This window comes from Heterocephalus glaber, unplaced genomic scaffold (assembly GCF_053883595.1).
Source record: "Heterocephalus glaber isolate CG9 unplaced genomic scaffold, H.glaber_assembly_v1.0 deba00001442, whole genome shotgun sequence".
In the NCBI taxonomy this organism is placed as follows: domain Eukaryota; kingdom Metazoa; phylum Chordata; class Mammalia; order Rodentia; family Bathyergidae; genus Heterocephalus; species Heterocephalus glaber.
In genome coordinates this window covers 23291811-23309831 of record NW_028258296.1, presented here as the reverse complement: position 1 = coordinate 23309831, position 18021 = coordinate 23291811, and the positions used below count along the sequence as shown (strand labels likewise).

The 18021-nt window shown below is 41.3% G+C and overlaps 1 protein-coding gene across 1 annotated transcript; it reads right to left on the bottom strand.

Annotated features, from left to right (window-relative positions):
- Nucleotides 1-6239: 6239 nt before the first annotated feature.
- Nucleotides 6240-14644, bottom strand: LOC147827639 (uncharacterized). The gene is made up of 2 exons (XM_087213040.1): nucleotides 14193-14644; nucleotides 6240-8306 (listed from the first exon to the last, which is right to left on the bottom strand). Exon 2 carries the CDS (start codon nucleotides 8263-8265, stop codon nucleotides 7054-7056), a length of 1212 nt encoding a protein of 403 aa, XP_087069166.1. The 5' UTR covers nucleotides 8266-8306; nucleotides 14193-14644; the 3' UTR covers nucleotides 6240-7053.
- Between the last annotated feature and the right edge of the window lie 3377 nt (nucleotides 14645-18021).

Genomic DNA, 18021 nt, shown 5'->3' with positions numbered 1-18021 from the left:
TGCCCCATTTATCAGACATGAGAGCTAATTACCTCATACACCACTATATCTCTTCCACTCTCTGCATTTCAATTCCCAATATTAACACATAGGTGGTCAAGCTGACCATCGAATAGACTGCATGAGTATGAATGCATTAAATAATTTAATGTTGGAAGAGTTTATTAAACTGCCACATTCTAATCAGCATGCATACCTGCCTTCATTAATTTTGCACTGGTCCATGGTGTGTCCCTACAGCCAACACGGAGAGCACTAATGTTAATAGGAGCTCTTAACAAACAGGACCAGTTAATCAAGGAAAATTTACTATTAACCACATGACCATGCATACTGCAATCTAATTACAATCAGATTTAACTCTCACCCTACCACACCCATTTAGACATCTTTCTTATTATTTATCAATGAAACTGCAGAAAACAGGGTATCATTATTTCATTACAGTGAGAGATCTTTGTATCTGCACATGATTATGAACATGAGAAGGCTTTCTGTTTGGTGCAGTTCCTTATGGAAAAGATTAAATTTTGTTAGTTTTAAAGATCATTTTGAAGAGAGCCCTGATTCTGTCTTCTAAATATTTTTAATTTTCTGATAGTAATTGATTACAAAGAGAGAGTTTCTCCAAATGAACATCAGTAAACTGGTTCTGGTGACATTCAGTACTTGCCAAGTTACAGTCATTGCTAAGTAAATGGTCTGGATGTAATCTTGATCATCTAGTTTGACTGTTTAACAAAATGATCTAAGACATTAGTGTTAAATCTGATAAGACAGATGGAAGTCCCATCATTTAACTATACTTGGTTACTTCACTACAAACGTCCTAGAGATAAACCTGCAATGACTGGCTGACTTGCAAATTTAGAAGAAGCAAATATAAGTTAAAAGAAAATGTGACCAATTTTGGGTTGTTTGCTTTTGCTTCTTCAAATTGTCCCCTCATCTGTTCTATTCTTTTAGGTTAAACCAGTTTGTACATCTTTATGATGGATGTTTGGTTTAATGATCATGCCATTTGCATTGAAGGGGTTCCGATTTTTCCAATTAGATGAAAGAAAGAAAACTTTAAAAATCTGAAATGCCAATTCTGGTACTTATGAATTTTCAAAGAAATGAGTTGCAACACTTTTTTAGGGTCAATATTTTGATTTATGATCCTTTTCTTCCCTGGCATATTTGCCCAAAGTAAAGGAGATAGAGAAATATCTTAGAAATTTCCTAGGAATTTCTGTTTGATAACTGAAAGGGCTTTAAATATACTTTCTTGGGAAACTCTTATCCTGTTTTAAACATTTTTTACTATTGGGACTGATAAAGACTATCTCCCTAAGGCATAATTTATTTTACTATAAGTTAAATTATTTTGTTTGAATGACACAGACAATGAATATAGTATATGTTTGTATAGAATAGTTTTTGGATAGAGAATTTTTCTCTACCTAAATTTTATTCTGTATCTTGAACTATATTATATTTTTTCTGTGACTTGTGGGCTTATAAGTGAATTTTATGGTGTGCTTCTTAGAAAGCAGAATAGTAGCTAATTTTACTGCTACATTATGTAATATCCTAACCTGTTGGAAAACCAACACTATCAAATGTAGAGTTAATTGGATAGCATCCTATTTACATATGAATGGTCTGCAGGAGCCTCCAAATAGGATATAGACTTGGAAGAACATTTAAAATCTGATGTAATATACAAAAAATTCAATGCACACAATTTACTGTGAACCTCTGCATTCTTTGAGGTGATGGTGAATTCTTCTTTTCTCTAACTCGCTCTCAGGAACAAGCAGAACAGGGTCAAAGCTAGCAGATATGTATGGCTCCCTAAGCTGAGACCACTGGAGGGGAATATGAGAGTGATCCTGAGGGTTCTAACTTAAGAACGGGGAATTGAAGACAGATACCTGTCTTCCCATGTACAGATCCTAAGAAATTCCAGAGTGATAGAAAATTAGTTATGAATTTAATAAAGAAAAAGCTCATTTCTGATGTAAACAGTATAATGTTTTCCAAAATGGCCAACAATGTGCATAAAGAAACTCTTTTGGAAACTGGTGTTTCCTATGTAGGATGCCTTGCCTCGATTTTGCCCATATGTTGTAGCCTTGATGCTTTGACCAAATTTGATCTGTGTAGATTGTTATCTAAGCGACCTCTAAGGTGAGGGAGAGAAGCCCTGCAGGATGGGGAGATCTGAATTGTGTTTCTAGTTCTGTGTACTTCCCTCCTCTGTAAAGAGGGAGGAGTAGATTAACTTAACTCCATGGATTTCTGAACACTTTACATACTGTAGATGAAGTAACAGGACCTAAGGGATAGTATAGAACATAAGATTCTCTCCCAAAGTGTAAGAACCTTAGATGAGCCATCAGGGGAGTGTTAGATGAATGGCTTCTTCTTCCTTTTTGCTTTATTTTTAAAAAAAATTTTAAGTTTCATATCAAAAAGAGGATCCAATCTAGATCTTTTGTTTTTCTTCCACTCCTTGCAAAATGTAAAACTCTGATCATCACAGTGAGGGATGATAATGCAACAATACTCTATATGACTCATAAATATAATTTAGTTTGGAAATGTCATATGATAATCCCACATAAAACCCTATTCATCAAAGGCCTGAGCTGTCAGGTCATAATGGTGCTTTGATTATTTTACACATTATTTACACAAGGAAGAGCCAAAAGGCATATTCTACACATGATTTAAGAAAGAAAGAGTTCTTTAAAATTCAGGGTTTATCCTTTTCACAAATATTGTTAATTCTGAAAATGTGTGGATATGTTAAATTGGATAAGACATGGTAAACATACTCACAAATTATATACATATGTGCATATAGACATGTAAATACATGTATGCATACGTACATAATAATTGAATGTGAGAGAAAAACTCTGATGTTATCTAAGTGCAAGAAATATGAACAAAATAAAATACATAGTGGTCACTATGAGTGGTAGTGTTGTAGTCACAGAAACTGTTCAGCAACTGAGGTTGACAACTACAAGCTGATGTGACACTTGCTTCAATCACCCCAGAGGATTGAGGCCAGGAGCCAAGAAAGAAGAGAACAGAGTATAGAGATTCTTGGATAAGCTTGAGGTAAGGTTGACAGTCTCTCCTGCCATCTAGGAAGGGTATCTCTCAACAGGGAAATACCGACAGTACTCCCTGGTGAAGAAACATGTGGATGTGCTCCAAGCACAGACAGACATACACACAGCCCCTCAACAATGGCAGTACCGGAGTCCTCCTGGGGCAAGGTGAGTCCAGGAGAGTGAGGAAGACAATGGAGCTGATCTCTGGTATGCTCCATCTATGTGCGTTTAACACATTAGTCCAACATGCCATTGGTAATTCTTTTGAGACACAGATAGGAAAAAGGAGCATGTGTGGAAAGACATGAAAATATCTTGAATCCCATAAATTAAAACTGTAAAACAAAATAGAACAACTACTTTCCATTGCTTTTAGTTATTTTCTTTGCATCTTCTTTTCCTCCTTAGTCACTTCTGTGTAGTCTGATCTTTCTCTGATCTTACTTTCAGGTGGAGGTCAGAATCACCTTGTCCTTGGGTCATACTATCCTGGGCTAATAAAACATCCTGTACCTTGTAACTAGTTTTACAGTGGTCCAATTGTTCAGGATATTTCTGCCCCCCATAGAAGATAAACTGCAATATGAGATTTACTTGTCAAGGAGAAACTTTAAAAAGTTCTATTAGAAAGAGCCAATAAACAATATTTTTCATCCTACTCAGACCATTACCACTGGGAGAAGCAAGGCTAAATCAAATATCCAAACAAGATATAGAATAAAATTAACATTTTCCTAAGATTTGCCTCCAAAATACTAAAAAGAAAACTGCAAAATAGATTTTAGTAAATGAGCTACAAAATACTTTCATGATGTGATATTATACCAACTTAATTATTTGTTAAATGTAGTATCCATTAAAACTTCACTGCATTTGAAAATAATTTGTAAGTTCTTTTTTCTCAGTTTGTTAAATTTTCAACTATGCATGATGATTCCTGAGACCTCACAACAAATTCTGAATGAAATGAATCACTTGTAGCCAAACAATTTCAGAAGCAAATTTACAGGTATTGTTTCCAAAAGCAAATGCCAATATTAGGTTTAATATGAGTCACAAGTATACTTTTAAAAAATGTTATGCTGTAGGGCTAGGCCACTAAGTATAAGAGGCTCTAAGATCAGTGGGGATCTGCAAAAAAAAAGAAGAAGAAGAAAAAAGAAAAAGAAAATTCGGAATAAAGAGTCAACTGTTTGAAAAGTGGCTTCATTGAAGGGGCTGATGTTTTAAGAGACTATTTCTGGAAGAATTCTCTCAAGGTGACAAAGCAGCATTCTTTATTCTCAAGCACTCTCAACTGAGGGCACCAAGCTGGTCTTGAATGTCTGGGGTGATGGTGGATGATTATCTGAAGGCCTTGCGGCAGGACAGCTCTCCCTGCTGGCTTGAAACAGCTCTCAGACACCCGCACTACCTGGAATACAGTTGTTAAGGATAATGATGCACTAGACGCCTGTGTGCGTTGGCTTTCTAGACTCTTCACGTGAGCTTTTGTAAGCTTGCTCCACTTTCGCAGAAAACTGTTCAGCTGAATTTTTCTCTTACACTGTCTTGTGTCTTGATAGAAACGAAACACTGCTTTTTCTTTTCCCTGGGGCACGTCAGCCACATTAAGATTTCCTCAATCAACACCAGACCTTTTCCTGGAGGAACTCCTCCCATGGCACGATTTATTTATTTATTTTTCTATTCTTTTGGGTTCCATCCTTACCCTAATAATATTGATAAATTAAGGAGTTGGCTAACGTTCATTTACCACAGACTAATGAAAGAAAAGAATATAGTGCTTCCAAGCCACAGAAATAGTAAGCACTTTCATCCTGACCCAGAAAGCTAAGTCAGGCTCATACTATTTTTTAACACTTTGAGGAACCACACAGTTGGCTCCTGTTAAACTGGATTTTTCTGAATTGTGTTATATGCTGGGGTGGGACTTTTTTCCTGAGTTGTACCAAGTGGATAATTATAATTCACATTATGGCTGTTTTGAAGAACATAACACACTTCTACTTTCTCCCCTCTCCCCTCCCTTCCCATGGCTCCATTCTTTTTCTAGCCAATCTTGCCTCCTCTTTTGATTTGCTTTTGGGCAAACTTCTGATAGAAATCTCTCTCTCTCTCTCTCTCTCTCTCTCTCTCTGTGTCTGTCTACTTTCTTCTAGAAAAGACTCATTCTTATAAAAATCATGATAGTTTGACAGGCTGAGGGCAATTACCTGATCAATATCAGTCAGAATGAGAAGCCCATGATGGATGCCTCTTTGGATTGAAAGAAAAACAGCAGAGACATATTAAATTAAGCTAGTCTCATTTGGTCCATCACTAGAAGATACCGAAGCAAGGAAATTTGGCCTTTAAAACAATCAGGAGACTGTCTGCATTATTCTGGCATTAAGAAAGGTCTCAGGGTAATTAGAGAATTGTAATAATTGCTAGTTTTGCACCAAATGATTTTTCTCAAGTCTTTTTGGATCTAAAACTACAAATTAAAAAAATTAGTGAGCCTGCTTCCTCAGTTCCTATAGAGTAGGAGGGGGTATTCCATGCGGCAAGGGAGAATAAGACAAAATGGGCAATAAGGCCAGTGTATAGACACCATAGATCTTAACCCACTCTTTTTAACTTGGCAGACTAATAAACATTTTCATTATACTTTTAGTTTGATACTTCTTCTAAAGCTAAACAGTAAATCTCTTTAGTTATGTTGTCATTGGCTGTTACCATAGCTAACACAGCAATAGATTTCAGGTATTTAGCCATCATTTCTTCTCGTTGGCTCAAACCATCACAATTAACAACATGCACATGCAGAGGAATTCCCATACCCTCAAGCCCAGATCTAATCACCCTACAAAAGTGATCTCCTGCCATTAACTGCTCCTAACAGTACTTGGGCAGATATAATTATTTTTACTTAAATCATCTTCCTTTGTCAATTACAATATCTTAAGGCATGTTACTCCACTTTTTCTTCTTCAAATCGGAAACTCTGTACAAATGAATCCAGAGTCAGAGAGAGCCTTAAGAAACTGACTTTCCATTTAGCATCCTCAAACTGTAGATGCATAAAAATTACCTGTGCAGAATAATCCAGTATGCTGACTTAGGGTCCAGGTATCTGCGTTTTTCCGAGTGCCCTCAGGTGACTCTTGCTGGTGGTCCACAGACTGCATATTGAGAGACCCTATGTCCCGGCCCGCGGGTAAGTCAACGGAGACCCTAGAGGGGGAGCGAGGATGAGAGGGGACAGGGGACACGAGAGATGGAGACAAGACAGGTTTCTGATCAAGTCTCGTTTATTGCGGAAGCTGCTACAACATATATACCGTAGGGCGAGAGGGGAGGAGCAAGAGGAGTGTACTGGGGCTACTTCCTTGTTGCCGGGTAGATCTGCAACAAGCCCGGGCATGTCCGTAGAAGGCACTCAAGAGTTCCAGCGGGGGGGCAGGGCCCCCTACAGGTCCTCCCTTTTAAAATTATTTTTTAGAAAAGCGTCAGGAGAGTCAAGCCTGCGGGGGCTGAGCCCGTCTTGGGTCAGAGCGACATACGTGTCTGCACCGTGCACCTTACCCGTCATCGGTTAACCAGAGAATCAAGGCTCTGGCACCTGTCTTAGGCGGCACACGAGGGCTCTCTCATTGCATGGCACGTTTGCTCAGTTGCCCGTCATTGGCTTGCCAGCCCGCTCACCAGGTGGGGCGAGAATTTTATGCCGTGGCAGAGATGGAATCGGCCCATGTAGCGTATGTCCAGCCAACATCCTGACAGTAATTTATCGCTGATTTTGACGTACATCTTTGTCTCCACTATAGCTCCAGGGGAAATCACAACCTTACAAAATCAGAACTATCCGAAGACATTTTAGTTACTAAGATTAACATAGGTTAAAATACAAAGGGGAATACAAGGCTTTTAAATCATATCGGCCTGAACCTTTTATCTAAAAATCAAAGCGATTTCTACGTATAAGCATTGGTATCCATTGTATGCAGCAGCATGACAGTAACAGACAAACACATACAATTGCAATGGCAAGAAACAGTTGTTTTACCCATTGTAGGTTGGGTAGCCATGAGGTCAACCATTTAAACAGGTCTCCGCCATCCTCGTTGTGTACCTTATTAGCCAGGTCTTTTAACTGTTTTATTGTATCATCGATTTTTTCCCCATTGTCAGTCAAATTAAAACAACACATATTTTTTATTTTTTCACAGCCCTGGTGATGGAAGAGCAACAAGTAATCTATTGCTGCTCGATTATCCAAAATAGCTTGTCTTTGTTCCTGTAACTCTTGATTAATCAAAGCCAGGGCGGTGGAGGTGGCATTTAATCCTTTTACCACTTTACAGGCCAATTTTCGTACTGCCGCTTCCGCATGCACCCCGATGGACGGCATAGCAACGAAAGACCCTATCATGATTAACACTTTTGCATCTGTCAATAGACCCACATTATCATCACATCCTGGGGCGGTATACGGCGACCACCGTTTGATTCGATTAGGTACAACCAAATCAGTTCTGTCTGGTAATATCACAGCTAACCGACTCAAGCAACAACGAGTGTCACTCAGGTTGGCCGGAATGTAATTAAAAGTTTCCCTTTCACAAGTGTAAAACCAACCCATTGGCAAAGAGACATGGCAATTACTATACATAATTTCTTGTTCAACACGGCAGGACATGCTTTCCAATCGTTTAACTTGCAGACATTTAGTTGTACAATTTCTGTATACAGCACATTCGGTCTTATTAGACATAATTACTTTAGGTGAATATAATTTGACAGCATTCTTGGGCTTGTGACAAGTAGCAGATCCCCAATTGTAACTATCTGCATATGTGAGATTTTTTCCTGGAATATCTTTAAACAGAGTATAAGGCCGCAATGATTCCAATGGGGTACATACAGGAACGAGGCAACTTCCCAACACATAATGAAAGTTTACATCAGCACTTAGACAAAATTCAGATAAGTTGAGCGAGCCTGCCAACTGAATCCATATATTTTTCATGTGGTCTAACCCTTCTGAAGGCGACACCACCCATACCCTGGTCAGCAACATCAGGGGAACTAGGCATTTCCAGCTCATCCTATTTTTGTTTTCGGATCGTTCATTCAGCCAGATGTCCTTCATGAGTTCCCTTGTCATTGTGCGCCGGAGGTCCAAACTTTAAATGATGACGATGTTCCCTAAGATCACATGATATAAATTTCACTAAGGAGTCCCTTTGAGGAATTAAGACCAGAACAATATTTTCTGGGTGGCCACTTCTATATTCATCAAAGGGAGTTCCCATCTAAAGATCACTTTAATCTAGTAAATTCCAGTGATACCTTGATCCAAGAGAAAAGCATATCTTTAATAAAATAACATCATCAATGTAACAATGGGTGAATATCCCTTAAAGAGAAAAGAACATTTTGAGCTCAATTACACGAACACAAACAACAAATAATAGACAAACATGTAAGACGGTATATAACATTAGGGTGCACCCAAACATAACTAGATAAGCTAAATTATATCCTTGCTCATTTTAAATTGAAATTGCGGGCGCCATTGTTAACTGATCAGGATTGGACAACGTCAGGTCATCGGCATCATCAGCAGGCCTATCAACTTGTTTTACTAGGCGTTCTGGGAGCCATCTGGCTGACTTCATTTCCTTGGAATAAACACACACTGACCCTCGGCCCCATATAAGTACAGGATCGGGCCCGTGCCATGAGTGGTCCAGGGGGTCTTTCCACATCACCGAGGCAAATTGTCGTTGCGTCTCTGGTTGCCAGAAACGATTGGCTGCAGATGAACCTTTGGCATCCAAATTTAAGAAATTAAGAATAAATAGTGCATGTGATATCAGGTTTCTAGGAGACCCCTTGGTAGGGTACTATTCCCCCTTTTTTATTTTGTCTAAAGTAATTTTGAGTGTGAGATTAGCCCTTTCTATAATGCCTTGTCCCTGAGGATTATATGGGATTCCCGTTATGTGTGTTATTTCAAATAGTTTGCAAAAGTTGGAGAAGCCAGAGCTGGTATAGCTGGGACCATTGTCTGTTTTAATTTGTTGTGGACATCCAAGTACTGAGAAGGCAATGAGGAGATGAGCGATGACATGTTTAGTAGCTTCCCCAGACTGCAGGGTGGCAAATATGAATCCACTATAGGTATCAATGTTGACATGTATATATTTAAGATTTCCAAATTCAGGGTAATGTGTGACATCCATTTGCCAGAGGGCATTTGGAATTAAGCCACGAGGATTAACTCCCAGATGAGGTGTAGGAAGGTGCAGAGTACACGTAGGGCAGGCTTTAACAATTTGTCTAGCTTGTTCTCTGGTAAGTTTATACATAAGGCGAAGCGTGTGAGCATTAAGATGATGAAATTGGTGTGCTTTCCGTGCTTGGTCAATTGGAAGGGGGGCATCAGTATTTATTAAATAGGCAAAAGCCTGAGGTCTTGTGGCTAGGTTTGCTAAGCGGTTGCCCTCTGCGAGTGGGCCGGGTAGGTTAGAGTGGGCACGAAGGTGCCCAATGAAAAAGGATTTGGATCTTTTTCTGATTAGATCTTGTAATTGGAGGAAGAGACCACCAGTCTGAGAAGCAAGTTTGATCAGTCCACATGTTTCTAATAAGGGGACAGATTGAGCAATATAAGCACTATCAGTAAAAAGATTAAAAGTTTGGGCAGGGAATGTAGAAAAGACCGCTATGACTGCCTGTAGCTCGGTTAATTGGGCCGAAGAGTGGGCGGTTTGGAATTGGACAATGTTATCGTCCCACACATAGGCAGCCATCCCGGTGGAAGAACCATCTGTAAAAACGGATAGGGCTTCTAGCAGAGGAGAACGAGAAGTGACCTTTGGGAAAATGAAGTCATGTCTGTTAGCAAAGTCAATGAGTTTGTTGGGAGGATAGTGATTGTCCAATAACCCTGAATAAGAAGCGAGAGCAATTGGCCAGGAATCGGTAGTCTGCATAAGCCAATCGATCTGATCTTTAGGGTAGGGTTGGATAATGACATCAGGTTCCTTTCCAAAGTACATCTTTCCATGGTCTCTGCCTAAAATAACCAGGTCTGCAACTGCAGCATAATAGGGATAAAAGACCCGCTTAGGGGAAACTGGGAGATGAACCCACAAAAGGGGAGCGGTTTGCCAAAAGACAGCAGTGGGAGAAAGGGAGGTTTTGCAGATGATATACTGTAAAGGAGAGTTATAATCTATAAAAGTAATTGTTTGATTTTGGATGGCTTGTTCTACCGTGCTAATGGCTTTGCGCCCCTAGGCAGTGAGCTCCCGAGGTGAAGTGGGGTGGCTATCACCTTGCAGGGTATCATAGAGAGGCTTCAGGTCATGTTTAGTGAGCTTTAAATAGGGCATAAGCCAATTAATATCTCCGAGCAGTTTTTGGAAGTCATTCAAAGTTTTAAGACCGTCCAGCCGTAAGGTAAGCTTTTGGGAGGAAATATGACGTCCCTTCATCTGAAATCCGAGGTAACTGTAAGGGTCTTTTAGTTGAACCTTATCAGGGGCAATCTGGAGGCCACGAGATTCAAGGGCCCGCCGAAGGTCAGCATAACAAGCCAAAACCTCACTTCCCAATTGTCCCGCCACGAGGATATCATCCATGTAATGGATAATATACATTTGAGGCCAATTGTCTCGGGTGGATTGGAGTGCTGCGGCTACAAATGACTGGCACAGGGTGGGACTATTGGCCATGCCTTGGGGCAGCACTAGCCATTGAAAGCGCTGTATTGGGGTGCAGAAATTGGTCGCCGGGAGGCTAAATGCGAAGCGTTTTTGATCAGCAGGATGTAAGGGAATGGTGAAAAAGCAATCCTTTAAATCAATAATAACCTTATAATATCCAAGGGGGATGGCTACCGGTGAGGGAAGACCGGGTTGTAAAGCTCCCATGAGTACCATGGTTCTATTAACTGCTCTGAGATCTTGCAAGAGCCTCCATTTTCCCGACCGTTTTTTAATGACAAAAATGGGAGTATTCCAAGGGGAATGGCTAGGAATGATATGGCCAGCATGAAGCTGCTCCTGCACCAGCTGTTGAGCTGCTAATAACTTCTCCTTGGAGAGGGGCCACTGATCGACCCACACTGGATCATCCGAGAGCCAGGTGATCTTTTCAGCATGGACCGCAGGAGTGTCAGTGACCCCTATGGAAAATGGCCCAACCCTGCTTGAGGGGGCCGAGGGACAGGCTCAATGGGGTGAGTAAGGCTAGTAGGGTGTTTTCCCAGCCCTGTTCCTGGAATGTACCCATTTTTAAACATCTGCATAGTGACAATTTCATTGGGGCTGGAAATAATTATCCCCATTTGTGATAATAGGTCTCTCCCCCATAGATTAATGGGTAACCCTGAGATGATATAAGGTTGAATGGTGCCCTGATTACCATCTTGGTCCCTCCAGGTCAGATCTTTGGCACTTTGTTTAGGATTTTGGCTTTGCCCTATACCCTTGAGATGGGTGAGGGTGTCCTTCAATGGCCACGTCTGAGGCCAATCCTCTCCCTTTATGATAGTTACATCGGCACCAGTGTCGACCAACCCAGAAAACTGTCTCCCATCTAACCACAAGGTCATGAGAGGCTTTTGTGCTGAAAGTATCTCTGACCAGTAGACATCGGATGAGCCGAATCCCTGGCTGCCTCGGGTGTTCTTAAGAGCCTTATTAGAGGTAGAGAGAAGGGGAAGGAGTAACAATTGAGCAAATCTTTGGCCTGATTGAAAGGTATTAATAACTTTGGGGGAAGAAACCATAACTTTAATTTCCCCGGAGTAGTCGCTATCAATCACTCCTGGGTAAATCAGCAGTCCATTCATGGTGCTGCTGCTTCGGCCTATTATGAGGCCAAAGGTCTCCTTAGGTAAGGGTCCAAAGACTCCTGTGGCGAGGGCCTGGACTCCCATTTCTGGGGTCAATACTGTGTGGGTGGTGGCACTGAGGTCCAATCCGGCACTTCCTTTTGTGGCTCTGACGAGGTCTGAAATGGATTGCTGTTTATTGGAGCAAAATTGAGCGCCCCGTAAATTTGTTTGGAATTGGGGGCCCAGGGCTGGCCCCCTTTCCCGTTTCCCGAATTCGAACCCTGGAGAGGGGGGAGGGGTCGGCCCTGGGCATCAGTTTTGGATCGGCACTCACTCGCCCAATGTCTCCCCCGATTGCATCAGGGGCAGGGCCCTGGGGGCGGAGCGTTGGGGCCCTGCATTTTAGCGGTCGGGCATTCTCTAGCAAAATGGCCGGTGGCCCCACACCGGAAGCACTTATTGACGACGTGGCGTTGCAGGAATTGTTTGACTGTGAAGCCTTGCATGGCAGCTGCCATGGCAAGGCCCTGTTGGTAGGCGGCCCCAATCTCAGAGCAAAGGCGAATGTAGCCGGAAAGGTCAGTTTTCTCTTTATAGGGGCGGATAGCGGCCTGACAGGCGGCGTTGGCGTTCTCAAAAGCAAGCTGTTTAACGAAATCTGTCCCTATCTCCGCGCTCCCAAAAATCCGGCCTGCCGCCGTGAGAAGGCGGTGGACAAAGTCCGCAAACGGCTCGTCTGGCCCCTGTCGGATATTAGTGAGGGAGGCACTTACGTCTCCTTTGGAGGGGAGTTTTCTCCAGGCCCTAGTGGCTGCGGTCTGAATCTGGGCATACAACCCCGCGTCAAATTGCATTTGTTGGTCGTTAGCGGCGTAGGCCCCCTCCCCAAGAAGCATGTCAAGCATCCAACCATTTCCCGCCTGAGCATTGTGTCTAGCGGTCTCTCGACAATTCTCAACATACTCAGATTTCCATAATAAGTAGTCACCTCCTGTGAGGGTGGCACGGGCCAGGGTCTGCCAATCAATTGGGGTGAGCCAATATTTTGCCACCGATTCTAAAATAGCCATGGTGTAAGGTGCAGTGGCCCCGTACTGAGCCGCAGCCATTTTAAGCTCTTTAATAACCTTGAAATCAAAGCCGCTATGGTGTCTCCATGCCTGACCCTGTGCGTCAACAGTCTCAGTGACAGGGAAGGCTTCCACAGGTTCAAGTTCTAGGGGTACCCTTGATCCGGATGGCACCCTGGGGGTCGCCCCTCTAATGGGGGGTCGTGGCTTATGGGTGTCCTCTCTAGGGACATTTTTATGAGCCTTGCCTGTTCTTAAGCCCTCAAGCTGGGTAATAAGTTCTTGATGTTCCTTTTCTAACCTTATCTGTTTTTTTAGAAAGTCTATTTTGTCCCGGAGTTCCTTTTGGGGATCAACAACAGGATAGGCCAAAGCGGGAGTGCTGGGGCCTGGATGGATATAAGGAGGGGGGCACCCAGAGCCGCCCCGCAATGCTTCCCCCGCAGACTCGTCAGTCCCGGAGTCCTTTTGGGGCGGATCTGGGGGCGGAGGCAGGCAGCGATAGGCTTGAAGGGAGGGATATAGGGGCGGAACCTCCCGCGAGGGTGGGGCTGCCTTAGAGGCAGTGACGGAGGGAGAGGAAGCGGGGGCCCGGCGAGGCTTTGCCTTATAGGGCTTGGCAGGGATCGTGGCCGTTTGGGATTGGTCCGAGGGAACGTTATGTCCGTCGGGGGCGGGATCATCATCACTGTCAAAGGACATCAAGTCCTCTTCCTCGTCTGGGGAGGAAGGCGTGGCCTTAACTGGCCTGGGTCCCGGCACCATATTGGCGTCCCGGGGAACTGCGTCGGAGTCACCAGCGGGTGTCAGCTCCTCACCACTACGGAGGGCTACCTCCCCAACCTGTATAGCCTGAGCCACCAGTGGATCCCTCGCTTTTTGGGAGATAATATCATTAATCAAATTCCAATATGAGAACGCCGCGATCGGGACCTTTCCGGGCCCACAAGTGGCATAATAATCCTGAAGAGCCTTCCCCACCTTTTTTTATCTCTCTTCGTCAATGGTTCCCTCAGCAGGGAACCAGGGACAGAGATCTTTAATATAATCAAAAAATTTCAGCAATTGTTTGACTGTAACCTTTACCCCTCGTGCCTGTAATGTCTTCTTGAGACCTTGCACAAACAATTCGTGCTGACTAATGCCCTGTCCCATAATCGCTGCTCAACTTACCGAGGTGCAAAAAGACGGCAGGTCCACGTCAATCGCAAGCCTCTTCTGTGTCGAGTATGCTCTTTGTTCCTCAATCTTAATCTTAGGGCCCCTGAGCAGCGTCCTTCACTGGATCCCCCGTTCTCTGGCCCCACGTTGGGCGCCACTTGTCCCGGCCCGTGGGTAAGTCAACGGAGACCCTAGAGGGGGAGCGAGGATGAGAGGGGACAGGGGACACGAGAGATGGAGACAAGACAGGTTTCTGATCAAGTCTCGTTTATTGCGGAAGCTGCTACAACATATATACCGTAGGGCGAGAGGGGAGGAGCAAGAGGAGTGTACTGGGGCTACTTCCTTGTTGCCAGGTAGATCTGCAACAAGCCCGGGCATGTCCGTAGAAGGCACTCAAGAGTTCCAGCGGGGGGGCAGGGCCCCCTACAACCCTACATCGAGTTCTTCCTTCCATCAACCTTCTAGCATTGTAGAAAGTGCACCAACTTAAAATGATAAGACTCACTCTATCAAAAGCTACCATGGAAATGGGACTGACTCAGCCAGGTAACCTGGTCCAAGGCTCTGATATTCTGTCACTTGCCTGTTTAGAACTACTACATCTCTTCCTTCAGCTGCATTCCTTTTATTTGTTTGTTGGTTTGTTTGAGTCCCTTCTGTTTAAAAGTATTCCACTTGCAAAAGTGTTCCTATTGACAGCTATGAATGCATGTTTTCATCTTTTACTATCAAATATGTGCCCCTCCCCTTTCAACATGTAGCTGACTTCAATAACCTAGACTTCTAGTTACCTCCTAAGTGTAAGGTACTTTCTTGGCAGGAAGAAGAGACATTTGTAAATTAACTCATTTTATTCAGAGTAAAAGCCCATTGGACTATATCACATTTTTCTGTCAATTGCTCATCCATGCTGGCCTCCTTGTTTTCCTTGTTATTCCTTAAAGGCAACACCCACTCTAGAGCCTTTATTCCAGCCGTTCCTCTGTTTAGAATTACACCAGAACAAAATCTTTATTTTTTATTTCTACTCCTCCTCAAAAAATGTATTGCCTTCTAGCATCTATTTAATTTAAAGCATGTTATTTATTTTTTGTTACCTCTACCTCTACCTCTACTCAAATTATAAACTCTATGAAGACCAGAATTTTATTTTTTAAAGTGATGCATAAGAGATACCTAGAAAAGCAGTTGGCTGATGGTTGAAAAATAAGTCTAATTACCTTGATGGTTCCTCCTTCACAAGCATCTGCCTCAACGTATAAGAAAAACTAGAGGAAGCGTCAGTCATAAAGGATGAAAATTTGCATAAATTCACATTCACATAAATTCATATATGAATTAAAAATATATTTGATTAATATTCTAGGTGTGTTTTTAATTGAACTACAAAGATAATTAACTTCTCAACCCACTCCACCAGTCAGCTGCTATAAACTCTTTTATATGAATATTGATTCCTGCTATAACCACTGAGGACAGAGTAATCAGAGAAAACAGCAGACTTTAGAGAAAAAATTGAATGAGTAAAACCCATAATTAGCATTATCCAAATTGTATTGGAAATACATTGTTAGGGATTTGATGTTATCTTTGCATTTTGGACACATCTCTATGGGTGTTCATTTTGGCAAATTTATAGGAATGAACTTTTGAAGAATGTATAATGTATTTTATGTGAGGCTAAGTGCTTCATAAACACTATCTCCCTATTTCTCCAAGACAGCCCTGTTAAATGTGATGTCAAAAGTCCTTGGCTTGCAAGTGACCAAAAAAATCCAACTGAACTCTTTTAAATTGAACAAAAATACAATAGAAGAAGGAAAAATGAATTTACATGTCATGTACCTAGAAAGTCAAAAGGAAAATGTATTAATATTGGTTATCCAAAAACCAAACAAAATATGAGTTAAATAAAAATGTGGTATTAACAATCTGAACATTTGAAAATAATACAGGTTGAATAATTACTCTATATTTATATTCATGTACTTTAATCAGTTTTGAGCAATATCTGTCTTGCCATGTTTCAGGTATTTTTCAGAAGAATGCATTTTTAATATACATTATCATTTAATTTTTTCTCATAAAACTACTTGTAATTATTTTCTAAGTTTTATTTTTAAGGTTAATAAATTTGAATTTTTTCACATCTTCCATTAATATTTTTATTTTTATTTTTATTAATTTTTTTCACCATTAACTTTGTTGGTACAGTTTAGGCATAATATACAGTTACATTCATCATTGGGATCTTGTACCGTTACATGAGTCTCTTGGTTCTTATTTTTTTCCCCTTCCCTTGCCCTCCCTTCACCCCCTCCACCCTTCCCTCTTTGCAAAGACCTTGTTTACATTTTAGTCCTCTTCTCATATTTTTTCCTTTCCCTTTTTTCCCTTCCCCTACCCCTCCCAATTCCCCTGCTCTTTTAGACCTTTTCTTCCTGTTACACAATATCAGTTATACATTTTTTTAAATTACAATATTAAGATCTAGGAGACATTACCACAGATTTTACAGAATTTAAAAGGATATAGAAAGCATATTACAAAAATATTTTTTGAAATAAATTTGACAACTTCTAAGAAGTACCTTGGAAGACAAATTAATGAAACTAACTCTGGAGGAAATATAAAATTTGATTGGCACCTATTAAAGAAAGTATATTCCTAGCTTGAAAACCTACCTATATGACAACAGCAGGCTCATATACATTTTAACTGATAAATTATATCAAACAATTAAAGCAGAAAAAGAAGGAACACTTCTCCCCTCATTTTAGGAACTCAACATTGTGCTAATCCTAAAACTGGATAAAGATAACAGAAGAAAAAAGTATGAACATAGATAGAAATTTGTTTAACAAAACAAACTATTGGAAGTCAGATCTGGCAGGATGTAGAAAGTGGTTTTGTTATAGGGATGGCAGTGTTGGTTCAGCATTGGAAGATCCACCCCCAAAAGTCATCATTTGAACAGAGGAAAGGAAAAAGCCACATGATCCTGTCACTAGTTGGAGAAAAAGTATTGGACCAGATTCCATAGCTGTTCATGGTAAAAGCTATCAGGAAACTAGAAGTAGAACAGAAACATCTCAACAGATTGTGGGGTTTTTTTTTGTTTGTTTATATTTTGTTTTTGGTACCAGGGATCAAACTCAGGACCTTGCGCTTGCCAGGCAGGTGCCGCAGCCACTGAGCTAAATCCTTGGCCCAAAGTTTTTGTGGGTTTTTTTTTTTTTTTTGGTACCTGGAATTGAACTTGGGTCCTTGCGCTTGTGCAGTAGACAGCAAAACCACTGAGCTAAATCCCTGGCCCCTTCAACAGATTAAAGACATGTACTCCATACTTCCAGCAAGAACGCCTTATATGAATGGAGAAGATACAATGCTTTCTCCTTAAGGTGGGGGACAAGGGTAGATATGCTTATTCTTTATCTGTCCATTATACTTTGAAACCTAGTCCCCACCAAAATAGTCTGGCAATAAAATGACACAACTAGGATAGGATTGGCATGGTAGAAGCAAAATCTTTATACGTAGATGAAATGATCATCTACAGAGAAAATACTAAGAAATCTCTAGGAGCCCCTAGAACTTGTACTTGAATTTAGCAGGATTAGAAAACACAAGGTATATATAAAAATTCAGGTCTGTGTATACTTGCTATAAATGAAGAATTGGATATTGAAATCTAAAAAAAGTTATGGTGGAGTACAAAGGACCTAAAAAAGTTAAAAACAAAAACAAAAACAGTGTTGGAAGACGTTTAGTGCCTAATTTTAAGACTTCTTCTAAAGCTACAGTCATCAAGGCAGTGTTGGTGTAAGGAAAGACATAT

Bases quoted from the DNA above. Each gene is read 5' to 3' on its own strand.
- LOC147827639 (XM_087213040.1), bottom strand. From the start codon at position 8,265: ATGACAAGGGAACTCATGAAGGACATCTGGCTGAATGAACGATCCGAA.